General features: G+C 40.3%; 1 protein-coding gene across 2 annotated transcripts in view; it reads right to left on the minus strand.

Moving 5' to 3' along the window:
- GLS (glutaminase) overlaps positions 1-24,907 on the minus strand; it is a 66,585-nt gene extending 41,678 nt beyond the window's left edge. Inside the window, exons 1-7 of one of the 2 annotated variants that reach the window (XM_055812284.1) lie at positions 24,521-24,907; positions 16,338-16,434; positions 15,732-15,853; positions 10,396-10,525; positions 9,614-9,693; positions 7,563-7,726; positions 678-736 (exon numbers count right to left, since the gene is read on the minus strand). In XM_055812284.1, the coding sequence (XP_055668259.1) occupies positions 678-736; positions 7,563-7,726; positions 9,614-9,693; positions 10,396-10,525; positions 15,732-15,853; positions 16,338-16,434; positions 24,521-24,849 (981 nt within the window). In that variant the 5' untranslated portion in view covers positions 24,850-24,907. The remainder of the gene's footprint in view (positions 1-677; positions 737-7,562; positions 7,727-9,613; positions 9,694-10,395; positions 10,526-15,731; positions 15,854-16,337; positions 16,435-24,520) is intronic. The other variant, XM_055812285.1, reaches the window with a different exon arrangement.
- Between the last annotated feature and the right edge of the window lie 1,420 nt (positions 24,908-26,327).

Here is a 26,327-nt window from a genome sequence, read left to right on the forward strand (position 1 = left end):
ATACAGCTTTCCAAAAGGTTCAAGATCATGGACTAAAGATGTGAAGTCATATTCAGCTATGGCTTACTCTGCAAAATACAGGTGTTTCCAAACACGCTTATTTAAGAAAGCACATTTAACATCCCAACAGAAACTATGCAACATAGAAGTTAAACATAATTTAGTTGTACAGTATGTTAATAGCAGACAAATTCAGTATTAAGACTGACAAGTAAATATAGCTGCATTGCTCCTGTACAAAATATAGTATCTTTCATTTCTTCTGCACAGCAAGAAATACTCTTGTAACTTTGTGCTATGTAAGAGCAGCAGACCTTCAGAAACATATTTCTAAGTGCTATGAAGTATATTCCTGAGGACATACTCTTGGCATTCAAGAAATGTGAGGCAATTCTCTCAAGAGACTATCAAGTGTTGTGCAGTTAAAGAAGGAAACAAAACTAAAAATGCTCAGGAAAAAGAAAGTCAGTCAGCTGCACTGTTACTTTTTAGGAGCTGCTTGTCTAATACTGCATCTGTTTGGAAGTGTTACTACTTCCAAAACAGCAAAGCCTGTCTGCTTGCTAATGAGTAAACTGCCATCAGATACTGCACACAAACAGTTCATAAGCTGTACAAGATACTTTTTCTACATTCCATTAAAATACTCTCAGAGAAACTAAAAATGAACTTTTTACCTTGATTAAAGACGTGATCACAATTGCTCCAGCATTCACCATAGGGTTATGAGGCCTGTCTGTGAAATACAGTTTTCAATTACAAATATATCCCAAGACACATTTGCCAAACAAAACCAGTCAAGTGTTTAAATGAAAAATGATAAATACTAATGTGTGACTTAAAGCTATGATTATGGAATACAATCCTAAATTTAAAATACTGCAACCCAACATTATACACATTTTTTTGAGCAAGCTTAGAACACTCAGCCTTACGCTAATTAACAGCCTAGTAAATTAATCTGTTTGGCATCATTCCTTTTCTTGAAAATTTTTGAATCCTCTCCAGTGTTCCAAGATCTGATCAATGCAACATTTGCAAGTGGAACAACCCCTAAAGGACTTTCCAATTTTTCCTCCAAGTTATCAAGTCTCAATGATTTTAACAGTGTTCGAACAGGTCCTTAAAAAAAATAATTTAAAATCCAGTTCTTGAATTTCCTTATTGCTGTATACGAATACAAATCTTGATTTATTTTTTGACAATCAGAGGTTTCTATTGGCAGCTTTTGAAATCCAAACAATTTACTCAACCTCACTAGAATTTAACTTACTTTATAACTGACTTGCATATACCTGCTACACTTATGTTTTTCTTTTTTTCACAATTCTCCACATTAACAGTATTTTTACATTCCCAGTCATTCTTGGCTGCTCATGTAAATGAATATTTTTTTCCCCTTCCTTCTTTTACAAAAAAAGCTTCCTTATCAGCTGCCTTACTTCTCCCAAACACAAGTTTTCATTCATCAACATTTAACTCATATAGGTTGGGTTTTTTTGTTGTTTAACCAACATTTTTGCTGTGTCTTTTAACTAGGAGGCTGATTTTTGAGGGTTCTGGTATCTGAAAACCTCAACCATTTCTCAATACATTAATATTGTGACAGGTTTGAATTCTTTTTAATTTGCTGTTACTTTGTATATCTCCAAATTTGAAAAAAATACTAATTTAAAACCCAAACAAAATGTTCACCATTTTTATATATAACACACACACACACACACACTAAAAGGAACCGAGGTGACTGCTTTTTGGAGATTAGTCCAATCTTCACAGTATACACACACACACACACTTTCCCATCAAAATTACACTGGTGATCGTCAATGGCACTTAGCCAGCTATAACTATCAGATTATCTCCAAAAACTAATCATCTCAAATTCCTTTTAATATTTTTCAGAAAGTCAATATTAAAAGGAACTTCAAAAAAACATTATTCTATTAGTAAAAAGGTAAGACAAGTATCTTCCGTCCAAAAAAGAAAAAAGTGAAGCTCTGCTAAAATACAAGCTTAATGTCTGTGTACTTTTAGATGTTAGTGCCATTCCTCTCCTCTCTGACAGGGACTCACAAGCTGGTCTGATCTCATCTGATTGTACTTAAGATCCACCTGTATCGAACATCCTGTTCTACTCGTGTCAGTTACAAAAGCAACTTGGGTCAAATACATTTGACTTTTTACTAAAACTAGATTCTGAGTCAGAAAAATGTAGCATTTCCAGAGCTTCCTAACTCTGTCTCTCCTTATGGACCAAAAACCTGAACAACAATCAAAGATGGTGCAAGTCCAATGACTAATCACAAACTGCTGCTCAGACAGGACATCTGGAGGGCATTTTCTCCACCCTCCCACCCAAAGCAAGGCTATTGCCAAGGCTCCATCAGGTCAGTCATGCCTTTAGCTAGCAAAGTCTTGAAAACCTCCAAATACTGCAAATCCTCAACCTCTCTAGCAATCCTGTTCCTCCAAGAGGACAAGTCTACCCTAACAACCAACCTGCACCTCCCAAGCCACAGCGTGGGGCCCCTGGCCCTTGTATCATCTGCCACTACTAAGAAGAGTGACACAAATCTTCATCTTTGCAATTGCTCTTCAAGAGTTCCAAGTGGCTCCCACGGGAGCACTTTTCACCCACTCCTTGGGAGTTAGGTGCCCTGGACTCCACAGCACGTTGGCAGCCCTCCACTACAGCCCCCTCCACTTTTCCAACAGTTTCCTTGAACTGGGGATCCCAACTCACACTCCAACACAACTTTATGCATGATCAGAACAGTCTGCCAGCCTCATTTCTTGCTCCAGCTACACTTCTTTACAGCTTCCTCTCATCAGCATCAGTATCATTCCAGTCCATAAACACGTTAATGACTTAAATCACATACAGCCCATTCCACAAGTATTATGTTTTGCTCTTGACTCTTCTGCACATCTCTACGGTTCCAATCTGCCACGCAAAAAAAAAAAAAAAAGTATTCCTAAACTCCACATCACATGCATATCTGAATAAAAAGGATGTGTAATGTTTACTTAGCATTCAGCGACTCAAAAGCTTATCAATGTGGTAAGTCTACACACAGAATATAGCCTCTGAAAGTATGGTGCAACTCATTTCCTTGAAGATGTCACCACTTACCTTCAATGTCACAAGGCATTCTTGGTTACCTTCTCCTCAACCCCAAAGACTCCTGTCTCTCACTGCTTAACATCTCAACTACACGTACCAGCTCTAGCCAATTCACAACTAACAAACCTCCATGTGCTGCCCTCACATGAAAAATGGCAAGGACCTTCTACTGAAACGAAACACAGGCTTTCCTGAATGTACTTCTGAAATGAAGCTGTGCTATGTTCCGCCCCACACACACCTTAATGAGTCAGCAAGGAACACATTGTGGGAGCCTTAACAGCTACAGCGAGGTACAGCAGCCCAGCTGGCCACACGCTAACAAAAGCGCTTCTCTGAGGGTCTCTCCAGCTCTTCCTTAACACAAGCACATCACAGAGCTGAGCAGAACACCTTCCGTTAATCTACTACTGCCTCTTCTAAGCAGAAGAAATCCTGTCACGGTTATCCAGGTCCCGGAAAGTTATTTTCACTATTATCTGCACAGCACCAGATAATACTATCCAAACACTTCCTATACATAGATATCTGTAATTGACAGATAACCCTTCTATCTTGCCAGAGTAGCTACAGGCTTCCCGGAGAGGGGGTCAACACCCCAAGCTTGTCAGTGTTTTAGAGGCATTTACAGTGCCCTTAATAACATCCTTTAACTTGGTAAGCCCTGAAGTGCTCAGCAGTTGGCCCAGATGATTGGTGTAGGTCCCTTCCAACTGAAACATTCTATTCTACTCCACAATGAAGAACCTCTCCACAGACTTACGATATACTGGCCTTTTTTAAGGGCCAGGATGTCTAAATAAAATCCTACAACATTCTGAAAGACTCCTGCTAAATTCAAAGAGATGTCTTCCACTCTTGTCAATAATACTTTCATTCCATGGTATTTTTTCACCTCTTAGGCATGTATAGGTTCTGACACTACCTTCATTTTAAGGAAGTCCCCTCCTAAAGCAGCAGCAATTACTAATTTACCTAACAGTGGGTGCCATCAGCAAGGGGATTCCATGTTGTACAACCACAAGGAATGAAGACCGATACTGTAATTGCAACAGTTTGCCAAAAAGGTGAACAAATTCATCTATTAATCTTTAGAAAGAGGTATCAAACTCTGCAAAGCTGACACACCACTAAAAACCATAAACACACACATACACTGTATAATAAAGGCAATGATCTGCTCAGACAGAAAAAATAAAAATCTTCTATGCAGCTTCTCTGGAAGTCTCTTATACTGCTGTACCATCTCATTCTACTTCAGAGTAAATTCATAGTTTTATCCTTAATGAAAAGCACAAGTCATAATAACCCTTTGACTTTAACTGGGATGCCCTGATTAAGTCTAGCACTGATTCAACCATTTGTCTCTCACATAAACAACCCACTAACGCCTCTGAATAGTAAATATATTCCTCACCAATGCAGTGCTCTGTTTCTCCTGTGGGAAGGAGATGCTTATCTAGAATAGCTCTTTACATACAGAACTGCAATACATTTAATAGGTATATCTAAATTCAAAATAAAAGAAAATATGATTTATTTAGTTACCTAAAAATCTCTCCACTGGAGACTGTGAATGGTGATTAATATGTATTTTTTAATACCTTAAAACTTCTTGTCCATTAGCACAACTGCTCTACCAACCTGCCATGCTGCAAACTATGCCTTTCCCCTAACAAACTCAAATTAAAGTGATTTTCCTCTGCCAGTTCTTCTGACCTTTTTTGTCCACCACTGGCCTTAGGCCCTTATTGTATGAAAGGGCTTGGAGCCTTTCAGCACAGAAAGCAGAGGTTGCCCCACATATGCAACATAGTTTCAACACACAGAACAGTTCATCATGGCAAGTTCTTTCCAAAATTACATCAAAATTTGTTTGTCGAACAGAAACATAAAGAAAGAATTCCATCTTTGATTAACAAAATTCTTCAGCAGAACAGGTTCCTGGCAATCCCTCATTCAATTACAATGCAACATTTATTACCAGACTAAGTTCCACAAACAATTGTATTATTTGACTAATCCTACAAATTATTATCATCAAGAGAAAGACTCATGTACGGATAAGAGATACTAACTGTACATATATACAGGTACTGTCAGTCATGTTGCATCCAGAACTCAATAATCATTAATCAGTTTACAGCTTTCTTCATGCCCATGACGAGGAAAATTGTTCCTGATTATGCCTATTTCAGACATATTTTACTATGTAAAAGCCCTGAGCTATTTCAATCAACTAGAATAATCTGTATATAATTAAAATGGGCATTGCTTTAGTCCTCCAGAAACCGGAATTATTTGATGGGCCATATTATTTTTATCAAACAGAACAAGTTTTAAAATCAAATATTCACACGGCTGCAAGTTTCAAAATTTCCATTGTACAGTGCAGACCTTACTCAAAACATACATGATTCTTCATAACACTTTTTGTTATAAGTTGGCATTTTTAGCTATGATTTAAAATGGTCTTGTAATATTCTCCATTCTTTTCAGCTTGAATCTCAGTACTAGTAAACACAGAAATGGAAGAACATCCTCTTTTAGGAATCTTTAATGTAGTATGTATAAAAAACAGCTTCAGATGCATGCCAAACCAGTTTTCAACTACCTGCATGTCACTTCGTGAAATGCCAATTACAAACATGAAATTCATCCATATCACAATAACCAGAAAGCAAACAGATTAAATATCTATATTTTTATTTTCAAATATGATCTTCAAAGTACTCACACGTGTTCAAACTGCCGAATACTCTGCATATCCAAACTTCATACATTAATTTAAATCTACAAATGTAATCCCTTCTACCCTCCTCCACCTTCACTTGCAGAAACCTGACTTCCCTTTCTTTCCTGTAACTGAAATGTTCCTATTTAATCGACTTCTACCTTTTAGTCTTTCATTTAAGGACTGTATAGATAAGAATGTTCAGGTTAGTTTTAACACATTTTTCTCATGTCAGCTATACTGGCCATATAAGCATATACTTAAAAAATCAAAATTTTTAACAGATTAATTAGTCTTGCCCATTAATTTCATGCACACTGGAAAACTTACAATAATCCCATTTCTCTTATTGCGTAAGAGTCTTATAAAACCTTTTACAGTCTAACAGTAACATAAAAGATCATATCCTAACAACTAATCTTCTCTCATAGTTCCATTTTAAAAGCAGCAATAAAGAGAAGAAAATAATTACTATACTTTCTGTCATTTCATTAAAAGTAAAAAAGCCTCAGAACACCGGTAGTGATCCAAAAGACAAAAAAAAAAAAAAAAAGGGCAATTTTCAGCACCATCAAAACTTTTTCTTATATGTCAGTTTTCTTAGGACATGAAAGATAGTCTTCTTCACACTGTACAAAGTTGTATTTTGAAAAACTGGGAAAGCAACAACAAGACAGCAAAGCTTGGCAAAATGCTTAATTCCCTCTTGACAATATATACGCATGTTGGTATTTCATTAACACTAACATAACAAAGAAAAAATAAATTGTCAAGACCCATTTTATTTGTAAGTTTGGAAAGATGATTTTAAGGTATGTACTAAATATAATTATGTATCATTAATATATTAGTAATATAGATATTTAAGAAAGAATTCAATACAGTCCTTGACAAAAATATCACCCAAGCCTTATGCTGTTAATTAAATATTAATTGTAATACCATGGCAACAGAAACATTGTCTGTTTTCTGACTGAGGAAGATCCATTAGAAGAAACGTTTGTGTTTCAGAGATAACATCCAGTATTTCCTCTAAGGCTACATGAGTCATCCTTCTCAGATTTTTGCCATATTTTTAAAAATAACATTTTCGTGCTTGAGAATTCATATAATATGAAAAAGAAATAATTTAGATAAATACTGTGCAAGAAACTCTTGCTGAAGCACTTCTGCCACAGGAAAAAAAAAATAAATAAAAAAATGTTGTTTTGAATCAGCAGTCAAATTTAGTTTAGAATAATCTGTGGGAAGATGTGCTCATTTTTGCCTTCTGGAAGCCACCCAGTGCTGGCCTTTGGCACCAGCACCTGCTTCTCAGAGGGCTGAGAAGGGAAGTGACATACACATTTCTTAAAAAGGAACCAAAGATTTTAAATTCTTCACCACTTGGTACCAACTCAACTAACTAACTATATAATTCAAATGCCTACATTATCACAATTCTTTGGTTTCTCCTACAGCTGGATAACTATCAAATAGAACAGAAGTAATCAAGCATCTTTTGCTAGCATTCTAAAATTAGGCAAAAGCAAGTAACAAAGGATAAGCCTACCCTTCTGACAGCAAAATATTTTGGGACACTGTTTAATAATAAGACTTAAGAAGAAAAAGTAAAATAAAGAGACTGAAAAAACTGAGTTGCTTGGTTTATAATTTTCTAAAATTGAGTATTTGTATTATTAAGTATTATATGTATCTTACCATCTTCATTCAGGAACAGTTTGTTGAATCTCAGTCCACTAGGCTCTTTACCAACATATCTGTGCACATACTCTGTGCCAAGATCGTTAACAGCAATAGCATATTTCAAAGGCTTTACACAGGACTGAAGACAAAATGGAACTTTGGTGTCGCCAACAGAATGCCTGGGAAAAACACAGATGAAGAGGTTTGAAATTTCCTGTTTGCCAGCTGTGGCAAGTAAAATGTTACATGCTTCATCTGTTCTTCAAAACGCTAGGACTATTAACAAAAACACCCCAAAAACCAAAAGTGTATTATTACTAAGTCTCATTTTAAAGAGCATAACAAAAAGATGTAAAGGTTTTAACAACTGCCTCCATAAACGAGGCATAACAAAGTCTGTTGCTGGTGATTACTGCAGATGTAAAAAACCAAAAGCATGTTCAGAAATGGGTTTGTACCAAAACAAAACAAACAAACAAAAAATCACCTCACACCTCTAGTATCACACTTACCCCACTCAACTGCAAACCACATACTCACCAGGGCAAAGCTGACCTGAATATAGCCACTACACGTATTTCTATCTATATAAACAAAGATCAGATCCAATTCACTTTTGGAATTTGAGGGCAAGAATTAAATAGCCATATTTACAATCCCTTTGCTAATGGCCTAGGTATTTTATTACCATTATTAAATGCTATCTTTTGGAAAGTTTACTTTCAATGTCTGTCAGACTGCATTGAAGAATGACTCATACAAGCAGCATATGCCCCATCTAGAGCGAAAAGCTCCAAGCAGCCACTTCTCCCATGGCAAGATCAGAAGTGTATTTGTTTCTTTTCATTGCAGCAAACATGATGTTTCAGAGAAACCTCACCGAATTATTCTGGCATTATAATAACTAACACTACACAACATTAAACATTACAAGAATTAACATTATAAAACACTTTCATTAGTACATGTTATAAATAAAGCAAAATGCCAATTTAAAATATTCAAAAGGAAGAACATCTTTACTTTTAAAGCTGTTTTACTATGGATAGATGGTAATTCAGGCATTGAAGCAGGAAGCTGAAAAATACTTCAGCTCACTTGTACAGCTCCTCCCCTAGAGATTATATAGCATATGGCTAATAAGAAACAAAGATCATAACAGATCACATTAAAAAGAACCTCGATCCATAGTCACCATAAGCAAGTCTAACGCTCTCTCTCAGGAATGCCCCATTTACCCAGGACATACTCAACATCTACAAATTATGGTACTCAGAATACATAGTATGACCATATCAAACCGAGGGCCAGCAGAGACACGCAAGCTGCTGAGTATCTCACATTGTCTACTCACAAAGGTAGGTACAGAATAGTTTACCTTACCTCATAGCTAGGTGGTGAGAGATACTCCTTTACATTTAGGCTCCTAACTGTCTCTGCCACACTAAGTTACTAACAAAAAATAAAAATAACGTAACTCTAGCTGTATCTAAGACCTATATACGCCCTTACAGGAGAAAGTTTAAACCTGAAAAGCAAAGTTATGTTAAGTTCCATCCAGTTCCCACACCTTCATTTTCTTTGTAAAGACATACAGCAGTCTTATAATAATGCTAGAGTAAAAGCATTAAAGTGTAGAAAAGGAACTAACTTCTAAGCACACTGTGACTTACAGAAGAAGTAATACAGCTTGAGGCACGGGTACTATTAGACAAAGCTCTTCAACTCCCAAAGATTAATACCACGTAAGCATTGTCTCTATCCTGTCCTTTGATTATCATCAACATTACCCACAGCTTAATTATTTGGATCGTAAGTGCAATATAATACAGTTTTAAACAAAGTATTTACAAATACTGTTTAAACAATATTTTATAATAATAGCAAAACAATTCAGGTTAAACAGAAAAACAGAAAAAAGTTAAGAAACATGACCAAATGGGTTTTACTTCTTAAGTAACTCCAGTAAAGCTTTTTCTTTATTAAACCACAAGATATCACAAAGTGCTGTATGAGTCAGATAGTTTAAATAACTGAAATAGCAAAATCTAAAAGTTAGAATGTACCTCTGTCCATCCACTGTGCAAAGTGACACACCCCACAAATCAGGGCTGAACTTGGCCAGCTGTGGAATATAGTCAGCAACCTATCACAGCATGAAATAAAAGAGAGACAGTACATCCAAAATACTTAATATATGTCAATTAAAACAAACATCAATGGAAAGGACACATAAGGTTCAAATGAATTATTCCACTAATAATCACCTAGCATATCTAAAACTTCATTACAAATTACTATATTCACTAGATCGTTATCAATTAGAACTTTTTTCAGCATGTTCTAAGAGGAACCTCTGTTCTGTGTTATAGCACGTTTAGCGTTTTCAAATCATATAAAATTTTAGCTTGTAATCAAGTTTGGGGGTTTAAAAATTTTTTGAAAATAAACACTAGAATAAACTTTAATTACTAACATAGGTATGGTGTTGACAATTACTTCTGTCACACAACCACCCAGTTGTGCAAAGCAGCACAATTCCTTAACAGGCTAAAGTTTAATCTGACAAGCTATATAGCAGTTTAATAGTTTACCTAAAATATAGAAAAAACACCCCTGTTTCTCATTCTAACCTCAAAACCGTAGAAGACTGTTAAGAGATAAGGAGCTGTATTTCTATCACACTTTACAACTTGCAGACATAAATGAACTTCCAAAACCATTTCACCAAGTTATCAGTTTAATATTTTGCTAAAAATGTTAAGAAAAATCCGTCTACTTAAAGAACATATTTGCTTAATATCAAGAAATCTACAGAAGTTTGAAGTTGAATTTACAAACAGGTTACCTTTCCTCCAGATTGTTTTTTAGCACTTTCATACAACTCATCAATATGTGAAGTAAATGACATAAAATCTGGAATGACAAACTTCCTCCTGAAAGCTTGAGTAAGCAACACAATATTACTTTGTACACACCTGCAAAAAGTTAAAGAAGTTTATTAGTATTTTGACAAAGTACTGTCAAAAAGCATACCTGAGTAGCAATTACATGCTATTTAAGTAAGGACCATCAGTCCCCTGAAGTTAACATGCCTACAAGAACAGGTCTTCATCAGAAAGACTCTTCAATTTCCTACTTCATAAGTTTTATTTTTTTTAAAGTATTTAAAATTGTTTCATTGCATTCATTTTCACGCCTTTTTACTTAAAAGGTCTTCTTTTTGAAGCTTCCACTGTGAGGCTGTACCGCAAGGTACTACAAATTTGCCTTCAAGTAGCATCTAAGCTTGCAAAAGGGATCTAAGCCACGCATTTCTTGGGATCAAGACATGCGAAGCTGTTTCTAACCCAGCCTCTGCCCAAAGAAGTGCTAACTTCAGAGTTAGATGGGACCCGAGAGATTCAGGGTTGGTTTCTCTTGCCTCCAACTGGTTTTACCACGAACAGAGGGAGAACACTGCCAACAGACCAAACTGGAATGAGTTTACACTCTAATAAAAATAAAACTCTGCAGAAGTACTCGATAACATCTTCCAAACTAAGCAAAAGTTAGCAGTACTGCAAGTCTCTTGCTTCAAACTACCACCAGCTGAGGAATCTTTGCTGCCTTTTAACCCAGAACACAGTTACGTTATTGTCCACACCCTCGGAACATCAGCCCATCTGGTACATTTAAAAAACTGATGAAGTGAAAAGGACTTATCTAGGAGAAGCAGAAGAAAGGAAGGATCAAAACACAAGCTGGGACAAGCTGCTGAAAGTGGTGTGTCTGTGGGTTAGGTTGAGCAGGAGCAAGGGTGGGAATTGGGAGCCATTAACACGTCAGTTGAAATATGACCTGATAAAGAGTATTAACAGCCTTATCCCAGTGCAAGAAAGAGGAAAGGAAGGTTTAACACCAAACAGTTTCCTTAATGTGTTCATACTATGCTTTCTGGCAGGGTTGACAAAAGCAGAAACATACTGTTAGTACAGACAAATGGAAATCTAGGCCCATACTATGAAGGAGTAACGTAGCCTTCCAAAGAACACTTATTCTGAAAGTAAAAAATTAATTTTTAGGGAAATATTTTATTCTGAATAGATACTTCCAATAATCCTACTATTAAAAGTCATTATCAGTTCAAAATGAAGATGCATGCCAAGACCAGTGAACAAACAGAACTACCTTCCCTTTTGATCCCCCTCTTTCAGTTTGAACTCCTTTGTACTTAGCCCGAATTCAGCTGACAGCCATTTCTAATGCTGGTAGGCACTATTCTCCAAGAGTGAAAGAGCAACAGCAGAGAAGTCTGTTGTACACAGTAGCCTCTCAAGAACTGCTCTGCCTGTAATACACCTCTTCATTAGTCTATGTTAAAATTGCAGCAGAGTTGGTTTTGTTGCAATCTGTCATGCCTATCCACTCCTTTTTTATGTATCTTGCAAAAAAACCTGTTCCTTTTTGTTCCCAGCAGCCTCCAATTACAGTTACCTATTCCAGGTGCAACAACCCCTTTCCAAATGTACTTAATAACAGTGATGGCAGCGATGTGTGCAGAAGGAATAACAATATAACATGGATTAGGTTTAAACTTCAGATGCACGTCTACATTGTCTGTAGCACCTGCACAGCATTAAGCACTCTTGTTAAAGAAAAAAAAAAAGAAAAAAAAAAAAGACTGAGGTTCACCAAAACCTATTAGAACAACTCAATACAAAGCATGGAAAACAAAAAGGCGGCAGTATCCACTCAAATACAAACTTTTCTCCTAATTTTTATAATCTCACCCTAAAGATTTCTGTCTTGTCAAATCCCAATCCAAGCATTTCTTCCCCTATTTGAAAACATTTCTTTTCAATCTATAACCCTTCCCTGATCCATTTGGGTTAGGAAGATTAGGATGCAAGCCTTACGATCTGTAATAACTTTCCATGACTTGTATAACCTGAAAGTAAAGTTTGGGGTTTATTTTTTTGGAAACAGAACTTTTGGTCTCTAGCATAAACTTAGGGTCATTTTGTTTCCTTTATCATTCAACTTGCTACGTTTATCCATTCCTTTCCAAGTTCTAGCTGGGTTTGCTAATTATAGCTTCCCTACACAAGTAGACACTGGCTAAAAACACAGTCTGCACTCCCACCAATTCTGAAGAACTGTTTGGCTACCTATAAATCTAAACGGACACCTTTTCTCCTGTTTAAAGCATTACAGAAAGCAAGACTAGGTCTGTAGAAGTGCTACATATATTCAGACATTTCAGAAAAAAAAGTAACATTCTTTTGACAAATGAGGTATTAATGGAAGTCCTCCTCGTCTGCTGTCAAAAGCTTTGTAATTGCTCAAATAGAATGAAAACACTTATTAATATGTCGGGTTAAACAGATCTAAAATGAAAGTTTTCCTCAGGATTTGCTACCTAGATGGAGAGCAGCACAGCCGCTTGGCAGCGAACAGATAACTCTGAGATCCAGCAACAGATTGTCAGGTTTTTGCCGAGAACATAACATCCCCAGACTCCTACCCGCAGAGCGGAGGTTTGGCTAACACCACCACAGTTCTAGGTCAATAAAGCGGGACAGGCAGCACCTTGTGACAAAGGCTAAATCTGCAATGCCAAGGAAGTTATTCTGAAAAAGAATCAGGATTAAACCTCAGAGTTATAACTGTCACTCGGTAGCTATCATCTCATTCGAGTGTATGCCATTTTCAAAATAGCTCAATTCCAACAGCCTCATGCCTTTCCTCCCCTCCCCTGCCCCACCACTGAACAAAATATTGTTAGTTAAGAAATCGGGCTTTTTGCAACTCTTCTGTTTTTCTGTCAGGAACAAGATGCGAGTTAAAGGAAAAGCTAAAAGGGGTCAGAGGATTTCTTACAAAGATTATTAGAAATTTTTCTACAAATTGGCAACAATGTCATAGAAACAGATCAAAAAAATAGGATATGTCAAACTATGCATGCTTCATGAGCAAGATTAGAGTATACAATCTTCCCTATTTATTAAGTTGCCTAAGTTTCATCCAACAATAGTTAGATGGCACTACTACTACTTTATTAAGTAGTTACCATAGCTAGGGTACCAAATAAAAAAAGGAAAAAAAAAAATTTACATAGCAAGCTAACTACCATGCTGCACTGCTTGCAGCAGGCTGTCTCAGCAAGGTACCGTTCATGCTACGAAGATGTGTTACGTTATATACATGCAACAAACAGCTAATTCAAGAAATCTGTCAAGCACTCTCTCTGAAACGTCCACCAGTGAAGCCTTCAATTCAAGAAACTCTGGAGATGAAAGATTAAAAACCCAAGTTGTAACATGGAGATTTTTTCCAAATTTTTATTTAAGTGGAGAGCACTCTAAAGCCAGAAGTGTTCAAGATAAAGCAATTTTAGTCAAATTGGAGTGTAATGTTTCGAACAACTAAAAAGGTGTTTAAACTTCTGTTAGACAGATGGTACAGATGCATGAGCTAACAAATTTTACAGGTAATTTCTACTGGACTCAATTGATTTAGACACGCTTATGCTACCACTACTCCATGTCACTTATTCTTGATGCTTTATTTGATCTAGCAGCTTTGGATTCAAATTCAACAGCAGAATTAAACTACTTTTACATTTAGGGAACCAATGCTTCAAAGTCCTGAAGCAAGTACAGGTGAGTAGATACATTATTATATTTCTCACCTTAAACACCTGGGAGAATAAAATACAAGAACCTTGTATGGGTCTCCACACAACAAATGCAATGTGCCTAGGAGGAACAGATAACTGAAGTCTGGGTTTTTTTGATTTATAAAAAAGGGTAACAACCGCTGCTGCAAAGGAGAATCTGCTGTGCAAAGAGATGCACCTTTCCACCGGCTGTATAGCCCTCATGTTCAAAACTCTTCCTACAAAAGACGCAACCATGTTAGCTCTCAACAGAGTACCACAGTAACAACCACTCCCCCAACACAGACGATCAAATCCTAGAGATGTGCCACAGGACACAGGCTAACCTTGCTAATTAGCAATCACTTGTCCTTTTTTTAATGTAGAGCCCTTGCCTAAAACATAATCCATAGCTTACTGTTACAAACAAGCCTTCTACTATAAATGTAATGCATAATAGCAAAACGCATTTCCTTTCCAATCCAACCACACACCCAGGAAGGTTTCTGACTCTGTAACAATTTAGAGTTTTTACTGTGATGACAAATAACCAGTGAAAATCTGGTTCTTGAATTTGAATATAGGAATAAAGTTAGTCCACACTGTACCCTTAAGACGTATCCCACATATGATTAAGGATCTGAATGGTTTGCAATTTTGTCACACACACAGATACTCATTTTTTTTCCCCCAATGTACTTCCAAAAATGTTTATATATCTTAGAAAATATAATATATATACTTTTATGTTTTTTACAGCAACTACTTAAATATATGACATAGTATAAGCATATATTGTATATATTTTATAGTCTTATATAACATATACACAATTATGTATGTAAACACACCTTTTTATATATATGCACATATGTATTTTAAATTGTAACAGAGGAAATAGCACTAAACAGGATTAGTTCACAAAGGAGCACGTTTGGAATGAACTGAAGACAGCCTAAACAGTGCTTATATTGTTCAGCTAACTGACCACAGACTTATCTTAAAAAAAAAAAAAAAGCATCACTAAAAATATGGCACACAAATCTTTTCCAAAACAGACCAAAGCAGTCTCTACAGTCCTAACTACTCCCATCTCTACAGATCTTGAAATTTCACATCACTATTTTTCACATACTCTTTTTTAGAATTAACTACATACATACTCTGAACACCTCACCACACAGAAGCAGCATTTTGAACTTCAGATTAAAATAATTGATGATGTAGAGAGAGAGGTTTTACATACTCGTACTAAATACTCCACACCCCATCAATAAATTTACTTTGCATCTGACCGAGAGTTGCAGTATAGGATCAGATACACAAGCTAACAAACACTGATAGATTAAACTCTCATGGAGATCACACAATCTGTCTGCTGCATGAAACCAGAGAACGAACTCGTATGAAAATAGCATCAGTAGGAGTGTGTGTTTGACTCCCTTTCTAATCACACATTGATTTATATACCTTGTAAGACAGCAGTCAGTAACAGACAACATTCATTCAGAATTATATAGTTATATTATTGACAGAAAGTTTACTTTTTAAAAAGGTCTTTGTCCAGCATAACACCATCTGAAGTTGTTTGAAGGGTCAGTCTTAACATATCCATACACTCTTTCAATCGGGGATCAGATGTACGTAATCCTGTAGATTTGAGTGCCTATTACAATAAAACAATAATTACTAAAATGAAAAGATATGCTATTACAATCAAGTTCTCTACTGCTCTGTCTCATTTATCAAGATAAAGAAACACCTGCACTGTGTTATCAACACAGAGACATTCTGATACCTTATCAATCCTTTTGCCATTTCAGCTGCACTTTATGTCAATGGACTAATGTCATTTGAAATCCACAGCGGTCCGACTATATTCTACATACATCAAAACAGTACCCAGCCCTGCCACAGACACAGATGCTCTCAAGCACACTCTTTTTGCACAGCAAAGTAGTGAGTAACAACACTAGTACACTCACTCTTAGAGAAACACTGTTGGGGGGGGACAGGGGTGGGAAGTTACATTTCTTGTTGCAGCTAACCACGTGTAAAATTCTTTGGTTTGTATTCTTGTATCTAAAGTATTAGAAAAAAAATCTTGTAGTAGTTAGATTTCACACAGCACTCTGGAACAGTAGACTTACAGTTATGAATTTATGAACTGGTATTTTTTCTTGTCCTTCTGCAATGGTATAGAAAAGTAGATCTTCTAAGCTAGGAAGGAGACCTTGCTTCATTTTACTAGGGGAGGAGAAAAAAAAAAGAAACAAAAACACATGCATAGATTAGTTCAGTGCATATTTTTATCTATACACATTTTTTATTGTTGTATTATTCACAAGGAAACACATTTTCACTCCCAATGTAACCGCTACCACCAATTTCAAAGAACACTTATCAGTGAACACAAAGCTTAATTCAGCTTTAAATATGGAAAAAAAAGCTAATAACAGAAGTAGCATATACATTTCACAATATTCACAACATTCTTAACTGCAACATAGTCATGTTTTTACTGACTTACATTTATTGCTAAGATTACAATTAGAAATATTTTGAAGCAGGTTTGTCACGTTTCCCTCGATGTTACAGAGGATAGACATGTTCCTTGCACAGAGGATGAAGTATTTATAAAACTCAAAGATCTACATGCTTCGTAATCAAGCTGTAAGAGCAGACTGACCCAACGGTTCCACAGGCAAGAGAAAAGAGATAATGAATGTGTATCATTTTCTTCAAAATAATCCTGGTTTTAGGAACTCCTAGGAGGAGTCCTAAAGCCCTTGTCTTTCTAGAAGCTTATGTAAGCCACATAGTTACAGCAAAAGCAAGCAAAGCCTTCTGCAGCATACATAGTACAGCAACCTGAACCAGCTCAGGCACCAGAGGCACGAACTCCCATCAGGCATACTTAGAAAGGTAACATGCAGTACAGATCCACCTCTAATGCTCACTATGCTTATCAATGTAAATACACTGGCTCTCCAAGCATTCCACGTGTTAAAATAGTTAATGTGAAGGAAACCTACCAAATTAAGCATCAAGATTCCTTCTAAGAGAAAGAGGTGTAATAGCTTTGCCTCAAAGCCTTTGGAAGTTTTCTCTAAGTTTAACCTCAGAGCTACACCTTCCCTTAATATTCCAAAGCACTCTGCAGCAGGCAGGAGCACAAGTCCATACTCAGTTCTTTACGCTTCCCCTGCAAGCATGGCACCGCAGCATACAGTTGGCATCACAGCACACAGCTGGAACATACACCTCCAAACTGCTAGGGGCAGTGATAGCAAAGGGCTTTGGATCAATTCTTTTAGTCCCCTGATGTGCTCAGGTTTGTTTCTAGACAAAGTCAATTTAAGAAAGCCAATGTTCTGATGTTTGAGAAGCAAAAATAAATTCTCCAGTAAATGCAGGCATAAATTAACTAAAATGCAGAGTATGCAGTCTTACATTATTTTAGCCATTAGTTTTAAAGCTTATGTTACTATACTGTAATGTATAAAAGTTATTGCCCACAACTAGAATGCTCGGTGGCAATTCATCTGTTTTTATACATGTATGCATGTGCGTACAAAAAGCAGGTCTGAATTCCGGTCATGACAGTTTTCACAAGATAAGCAATTCTTTGAATATCAGTACTTAGGGTTGTAACTACAGAAATAAAAATGCAACTAAGCACAGATCCTCAGTAGGCCAGTACAATCTTACAGACTGGCATTTAATCCTTCCTTCTCTCCCAATACTAGCTTACTCTACCCCAACAACAGGTCAGATTTATAATTATTTTTAATACAAATCTGATTATATCCAAATACTCTTTTAAATTTAAGGCAACCTCTAGATTACATTCGCCTCCCTCCTCTCCTCATAACTAGCAGCAAAAACCAGTAGTAAAAAATCTCACTTCTCATTTTCCAATTTATTTAAAACACTCTACTTACATACTAAGAACAGAAGACAGCTTTGTAAGCCAACAGAACTTTCCTTGTCTTCCAGTCTGGCTTTTTTTTTTTTTTTTTTTAAATGATGCTGGCTGACTAATGCACAGACAGGCTGGCAATTCAACCAAGACAAATGCTTGCAACTACCTCAAGCAAATTACTGAACACCCTTTTTCCTAAAGAAAAATCATGTCTTCCACGCAGCACATTGTGCTTTCAATCTTTTGAGAACAGTATGCCCAGTCAAGCCAACAGAACCAAAGCTACTGACACACCAATTAAAGCTTCATCCTGTACCTGCATCTGAACTCTGCAGCTACGGGTTTTTTTTAAAGCTACCCCGAGTTACACAGTCTACACCCTGTATTTTCCCCATTTACAGAGCATTTAACTAAGCTCCCCAAAGCATCGAGGTTTCACATTTCAAGGAATGCCTCAGCTGTAAGACTCATTACTGGATTGCTGATGGTCTGACACAGGAAATTTTCGTATTTCACTTTGATGAAACGAGCTGGCAAAGGCATTGAGAAACATGAACTTATGACTTATTTAATTACAAGTTTCTGACCTATTATTCAGAATTTTACAGCTGTTCCTAATGTGGCATCTCTATCTGTTAGGGGGCAGAAAAAAAAACTTCAGACATTTGACCAAGATTCTGATCTGTCTCTTTGTAAGATTTTAGTCTATTAAAGAGATGAGCACCTTTCGCAGCAGAAATTCTCTCTTGACACGGTTTCCGTATCTTTCACATCTGCTGTTGTTCAACCCTGGGTCAGTCAGCCTAATTTAACAATGGATCAGCACTGACTGCCAAAGCAAAGAGGATGGCATTCGATATATTTACAGAAAATTGCTCTCTGTCAAACAGTCCATCTTTTGATAAAGGTTATCAGCTAAATAGAGGTAGAAAGGCTTGCTCTGCAGTTTATCAGGTCAGTGATGTCAGTAACTGATGTTTGCTTAATCTAAAAGCTGTGTTTTGGCACTATGAGCGCACTTAGCAAGATAGTGCTGTTCAACACATGTTGTAAAGAGCTGTTTTTCAAGTCAGGTAACTTGCAATTGCCAGTCAAATTAAAGTGGAAATTCCAGTTTATTCCATTTCATGAATAATGACTTTTGATACTGATTTCCCTGATTTAAAAAAAAAAGCACCAGACTATTACACAATTAGACTTCTTCAGTGGTACGCTAACCTGTGGACTAGAATACTGGCAGATGCTCCATACTGGTCCTTAAATATAAAGAAAAAAGAATGCAGGAATTCCAAGCACAAGGACTGTGTGATCCACATTGTTCCTTCCTTCAGCTCTTTGTAATTCAGCTCTTGTTAAAATTAAATCCTTCATGGAATCTGGTATAAGCATTGTACTGATACAAAACAGTTTCTACAATATAAAAGAGATTAAATTTCAAATACAGTGAAACACTCCTACTTGGTACTTCAAGACATAACTGCCAAATGCAGAACAGGATTTATGAAACAACAAAAGATACAAAGATATGATGCTGCTAATTATACTTTCAGGTTCTTTATCAACCATAAGACACCAGTCATAAAAATTTAAGGTCACAAGAGCAGTCACAAACAGTCCCTCATGGGTCTGTATTGGGACCAGTACTGGTTAACACCGTCATCAATGACATTGACAGTAGGATCCAGCGCACCCTCAGCAAGTCTGCAGATGACACAAGCTGCATGATGTGGGTGACACGCCTGAGGGACAGGATGCCATCCAGAGGGACCTGGATGAGCTCCAGCAGGCCTGTCTGAACCTCATGAGGTTCAACAAGGCCAAGTGCAGGGTCCTGCACATAGGTCAGGGCAGCCCCCAACACAGGCTGAGGGGGTGAAGGGACTGAGGGGGTGAAGAGACTGAGGGCAGCCCTGCCGAGAAGGACCTGGGGGTGGTTGGGGATGAAAAGCCAGACATGAGCCAGCAATGTGGACTCACAGCCCAGGTGGCCAGCTGTATCCTGGGCTGCATCACCACCAGCATGGCCAGCAGGTCAAGGGAGGGGGCTCTGTCCCTCTGCTCTGCTCTGGTGAGAGCCCACCTGCAGCACTGCATCCAGCTCTGGGGCACTTAGCATGGGAGGACACAGACCTGTTGGAGCAGGTCCGGGGGAAGCCACAAAAACGACCAGAAGGATGGAACACCTCTCTCCTATGAAGAAAGGCTGAGGGAAGGTTGGGGTGGTTCAGCCTGGAGGAAAGAAGGTGCTGGGAAGACCTTATTGTGGCCTTTCAGTACTCACACGGGGTTTACAAGAAAGATGGGGACAGACTCTTCAGTAGGGCTGTTGCAACAGGACAAGGGGTAATGGCTTTAAAATAGAAGAGGGTCGATTTGGTCTAGATATAAGGAAATTTTTTTGGTTGGTTTTTTGTGGTTTTGCTTTTTTTGGGTTGGTTTTTTTTTTTTTTTTTTTTGGGTTTTTTTTTTTTTGTACGAGGGTGGTGAAACAGTTTACCCAGAGGTAGATGGGGTAGATGCCCCATCCCTGGAAACACTCAAGGTCAGGTTGGATGGGCTCTGAGCAACCTGATCTAGTTGAAGATGCCCCTGCTCATCACAGGGGAGTGGACTATATGGCTTTTAAAGACCCCTAATGACCCCAACTATTCTATGAAAGCTACAAGGGCTGAAACCCACAGTCGGTAGCCACTCTATATAAAACAGGCATCTTGAAGAAGTTATCACCATACTACAGATAACTGATCTCCAACTAAGAGATATAAACATTTGTCAAGCCAACAAGTACTTCCACAGTTAAGATACTGGTCCCACTAACAGTGGCGGGTAGCCTGGGAACTTACCAAGATTCCGACAAAACTAAATATTTATAAACATAGACCAAAGATGGACATATTTTAGTAGACATCAAAGTGTTTATGTTGAAAACAAGAACTGTTGCTTCAAAACCTTAGCCTCTAAGGAAGTTGCCAAAGGTCTAATGAAAGCAAAGTTTTAACATTTTCTTCCATCTGCAGCTATTATATCCACACTCCAACAGGAGTGGCAGAGAGATGAAACACTGCCTGGTTACTATACAGTTATTCCTCTGGAATCTGGCCTGGACACAAAAGCAAAACTCATTATAAAAGGTATTTCCAGAATTCAGCCCTGTCCTTAAAAAGGAGCGCTACCACTCCCTTGTCATCTTAAGAAAAAAAATAAATTAATAAAACACTTGCATTAACCATTTTCCTATATTCCATACACTAGTACCCATAAATATTGCAATGTAGCTATACTTTAGAAATCAGGGTTGTTCACATTTTGCTCCTTGTTCTCACCTTAAGGCCTTTGTAATTTAGAAACAGCTTATACTAAGATAAACTATGTTTGATCCTACAACGCACACTTACGCTGACAGCGAACAGTGCACAGTTATACTGAAGTAGAAGTAAACACTTTTAAACATTACAGAAGTTTATAATTTAGGATTTTACAACTGGGTTATTGTTTTTAATTATTTAGGCATTAACATAGGTATGACTGCATTTTAATGCACAGCCTTCATTAATCAAAAATACCAGTCTATGACCACTCTCAGTTGAAACTCAATTTTTTTTTTCTTTCCAAAATGTATCAAGTCTCAGGTGGCTACACAGAGTGAAGGCTGGATTGCAGGGACAAGGAGGTGGTGGAATATGTTTAGGAAAAAGATGCATAAGGGGATGTGGTTATGCAATGGGATACTAGTTATTTCATCAGCCACAGACCTCATAATTTATTCCCTCTATAAGAAATTAAAACTGTTCTAAATTTCTGTACAGTCTTTGCACAAATTTTAGGTTTTCACTCGCAACTCCTACTCTCTGTACACGAGGACTGTTGGGCAAGCAAACAAGCAAGAAAATGTCAGTGCTGTCCTTCGATACCGTAGGCTGTTCCAGTATCCTAGAGCCATGACCTTACAACCAAATAGGAAAAAATAATCCCTCAAAAACAAACAAACAAACAAAAGTGTATGAAGGACTACTGTCTTCCCAGTTGGGTCCACAAATCATGGGCCAAACACAACTCAAATGTTATATACTGCTGGATGGCAAAGTGCTACAATCAGCAGAACACCCAGACTGCACTGACAGCCCAGTTGTCAATTTAGTCTAGGAACCTGTCTTCTGAAGATCTTCACTTTTCTTCTGAGCCCTGCACTCTGCCTTAATATAGCAATGATTTCCATATCATATATAAATGCTTAAGCAAGATTTTTTAAATTCTTCAAAAAAAAAAAAAGTATCCAACGGCCTGGCTAACGTGCCACCAGGAATTCCTGCACAGTCTGAACTGAAAAGAAACTGTTTCCAGCTTTTTCCTTGTTCACAACTATATGCTGTATGTTTTATGTAATTGCTCCTTGCTCATTTTGCAGTAAGGCTCAAAGAGGAAGCATCTGACTTTCAAATACATCCTTTTGTCAAAAGCCAAAAATGATTAAACTGCATGTAACTGGTTTGTGACTACACAGGTAAATCCTGTAACTTCTAATACGTCTGGTAAAGCTAACTGATGCTAGCTGTAGGAAGCTGTTCTAAAAAATCAGTTTAAGAAAATGTTACCTCTTTAATAAATCACCTTCTCAACATCCTCCTCAAAAAACCCGCATAGCTGGCATACTGTTTTTTCCTAAGTTTTTAATGGTACTGTCTGCATTTCTCATTGAAAACACACCTACTTGAGCCGCATCTGATTAATTTTTTTGTTCCAAAGCATTGGGTAAAGTCAATTCAAAGATGAAACTTCATATATGTTGAACAACAGTACAAATATAATAACAATACAGATATGATAGTGTATGATATTGTATGTTATCTAACCTGACCAGCATCCATTTTTTACTGAGCTTGACAGCAGAAATCGTAAGTGATGCCTTTATGGAAGACTATATCCCACTGAAACAAAAGGCTTGAACTAAGCCAAGCAGCTAAGACATTTGGTGGGAGAAAAAGAGGAAGATAGCTTCCTTCCCAACCTACCACATTGAAGGAGTTAAAGTTCATGCCAAAAAAGGAAAGAAAAAAAAAAAAAAAAAAAAGACCCCACACAAAACCTGAAACTCAGAAGCAGGACTACTAACAAGCTAGGAGCTGAAGCCTTCCCAACTGACCTTGCAGAATGTTTTCCAGACTTCTTAGTATTAGGCCAAGAGAGACTGCTCAGTGTTAAAACAAGGTACTCCTTCCTTGGCCTTACTTCCTCTGTCTTTTGCTTTTTTCATCTAGGTAATAAGCATAGCAAAGCCTGGGAAAGCAGCTTGGTTTAACATTTTTATTATGCCACCCCATAAGCAGCACAAAGAAGACATGGGTTGCCTACAGGAAAAGCCAAGAGGCATGTTCCAAACCCACACAGAGGAGATAGGCCTTCATGGGGCTCACAGTTAACCTTTTACAAGTCTGACAGCTTATCGGAGATACGAAGCGTACCCACATTCAAACAAGCATGGGCAAACTGTCAGCTGGGTGGGGTGGGAAATGAACAGGAGTTTTTCAAGACCTGTGTAATGCTGAGGACCAAGAGTGCAGAGCACTAAGGAGAACCATCAATCCCTTTTCCTCATCATCACACTCCATCCCTGGTATCCACTACTGGTTGTTACCAGGGTCACGAGCCGGAGCTGATGCCTCGGTCCCTGACCATTTTTTGAGCTTATTTAAGGTTCTAAGTGAAGGAATACTAACTGCATAAGCGTATACAGTTTTATCATTCTGTTACCTATGTGCACCTTTGCGACTGGGGGACAAATCAGGACCTCTGGGCACTGGGACACGTTCCGCATCCCCGACGGGTGGCAATACCTAACCCCCACTGCACTAGATGTGGACGTGGAGACGGCAGCGCTGCAAAACCGCCCAGGGAGACCCACACACCACGCACGCCGCCTTTAATAATTAATGTCAGATGACACAGCTTTCACTTCTCTCGGAAAACAGCTTCTGCAGGTAGCTGCCCTCGAAACAACCACCGAAAGCACGCTGCCTGCGGCCAGCCCCAGCCCGCTGGGGAGCGCCCCCCGCCCGGGACGGGACCCCGCGGAGCCCCGAGACACGCGCGCTCCCCCCGCCGCGCGCCCCCCGCTTCCTCCCCGCCCCCCCCCCCCCCCCGGGGCTGGGCAGCTCCTCGCACCCACCCGCGGGTACCGGGCCCTCTCCGCCCCGCGGCCGGGCACGGACCCCCCGCCCCCCGGAGGGGCGATGCCTGCGGCCCGGCCCCCGCACCTGCCGGGGAAGCGGCCCCCGCCGCCGGGCCGCCCCCTTCCGCAGGCACCACGCGTGCGAGGGGAGGAAGGCGGCGCTCACATGGCGCCTACCGCATCCCCCGCCGCCCGGCCCGGCCCCGCCGCGGCCCGCCCCCCGCCGCCCCCCTCGCACTCACTTCTCCCCCCCGCCGCCGCCGCCTCCGGCCAGCTCCTTGCCGCCGCCGTGGTTATTGGTGTGGCCGCTGTCGGCGGGGGGCTCGCCGGGCGGCGGCGGCGCCCCCTTCCCCGGCTCCTCCAAGGCTCCCTCAGAGCGAGTGCACAAACCCCGCGCCGCCGGCAGCCCCGGACCGCGGCGGGAGGCGGGCGGGCTGGCCCCGAAGGCGGCCAGCGGCGGCGGGAGGCGCCTGGGGCTAGCGCCGGGCCCCGGGCCGCCCCCGCCGGCTGCCCCCGGCGGGCCGAGCAGCAGCAGCTCCCGCAGCAGCGCCGAGCGCCACAGCCGCATCATGCTGCGCCACTTCCCTCCGCCGAGTGCCTCAGCGGGGCGGCCTGCGGAGCCTCTCGCGCCCCGCCGCCCCCGCCCCCCGCTCCCCCGATTGGCGGCGCCCGCGTAACTGTCAGGCACGCGGTGAGCTCATTGGCCAGCGGGGACGCCGCTCCGGCCCGGGCCACGCCCCCGGCGCGGGGCGAGCCTGTAGGGCCCGGGCGCTGCGGGGGCGGGCGGGAGCAGCGCCCCCCGCCGGCGGGATAGCCGCGGGGCCGGGCGGCGCCGCGCTGAGGTGAGCGGCGGCGCGTAGCGGGCCGGGGGCGCCGTCCGCTTCGGGGCCACCCCGCCCTTCCCACCGCCTCCATTTTCTGTCGGCCCCGGCCTCTGGGCGGGGGGAAAGTTTGAGTCATCGCCTCCCCAGCGCCGGCAGGGCCCGGGCCGTGGCCCGGCGCCGGGCAGGGGCGCCGGGCGCGCCTGGGGGTCCCCGCAGGCCCCGGGGCAGCGGGAAGCGCTCCTGGCGGCTCTTCCCTCCCTGTGCGGCGAGGGAGGGGGGTTACAGACGGGTTGGGCTTCGGCGGTGTCAGGTTTAGGTTGCTATGGATACGGGCGACTTTGTAAAATTTTGCGGTTTTAACTATCAAGCGCCCCGCTCACAGCGGGCCGAGGCGCCGGCGCCGAGGGGAGCGCTGCCCCCCAGGCCTTCGGGTCAAGGGCGGCCCTTAGCGCCTGTGGGCGGCTCCGCGGCCGCGCAGGGAAAACGCAGCCGCGTAGCTCGTAGGCAAAAGTTGGGGTGGAGGCCAAAGCGCACAACTCTTGGAAAAAAACCACCAAAACACAAAATAAGACACGAAGCAACGCCCCTGCAGACCTAGGTGTGTTGGGCGTGGCAGTTCTTCAGCTTCACATCCTCTAATGTTTAATCCCAGTGTGAAAATGTTGCTGCCGCTCAGCGACAGGCCTGCGTTTGGGAAACGCCGGCCAGAAGGCCGAAGCGAGGGGGGTAGCAGAAAGTAACGGCAGGGCTTCAGTGCCAGGTGTAAACGTCACTCCTTACCCATACTTACGCTTGTGTCACAGCATCCTGACGTGCTGCCTGCCAGTATACGGCATCTTGGAAGCCACAGATTATGCAGTTACTTGGAGAAACTCTTTGCTGGCACAACCAATTGCTAAATTTGTCCTAGGTCAGTACAAAACTGCATTTGCAAATTGTATCCATTGCGAGTAACAGTAGAAGAGGAGATCTGTTGTCATCCTACTTCATCAGTAATGCTGATGTGGAAACCAGTGTTTCAGTAGTCACCAGCTTTCTCACTTAAGAATCACAGACTTCTGAGCAAAAGGGTAAATGCTTCTGGAGTTCTCAGTATTACTGCTGAACGTCCTCGTGAACAATTGCCCCCTGCACTGAGGTTTATTTCTTTTGGTACATTTATTATGCTTGGGGGAGGCGGGGGTGGAAAAGTCGTAGTTCTGAGTTAAAATGATCTGGCTGCACA

The sequence above is a fragment of the Falco peregrinus genome, chromosome 8 (assembly GCF_023634155.1).
Source record: "Falco peregrinus isolate bFalPer1 chromosome 8, bFalPer1.pri, whole genome shotgun sequence".
Taxonomy (NCBI): Eukaryota; Metazoa; Chordata; class Aves; order Falconiformes; family Falconidae; genus Falco; species Falco peregrinus.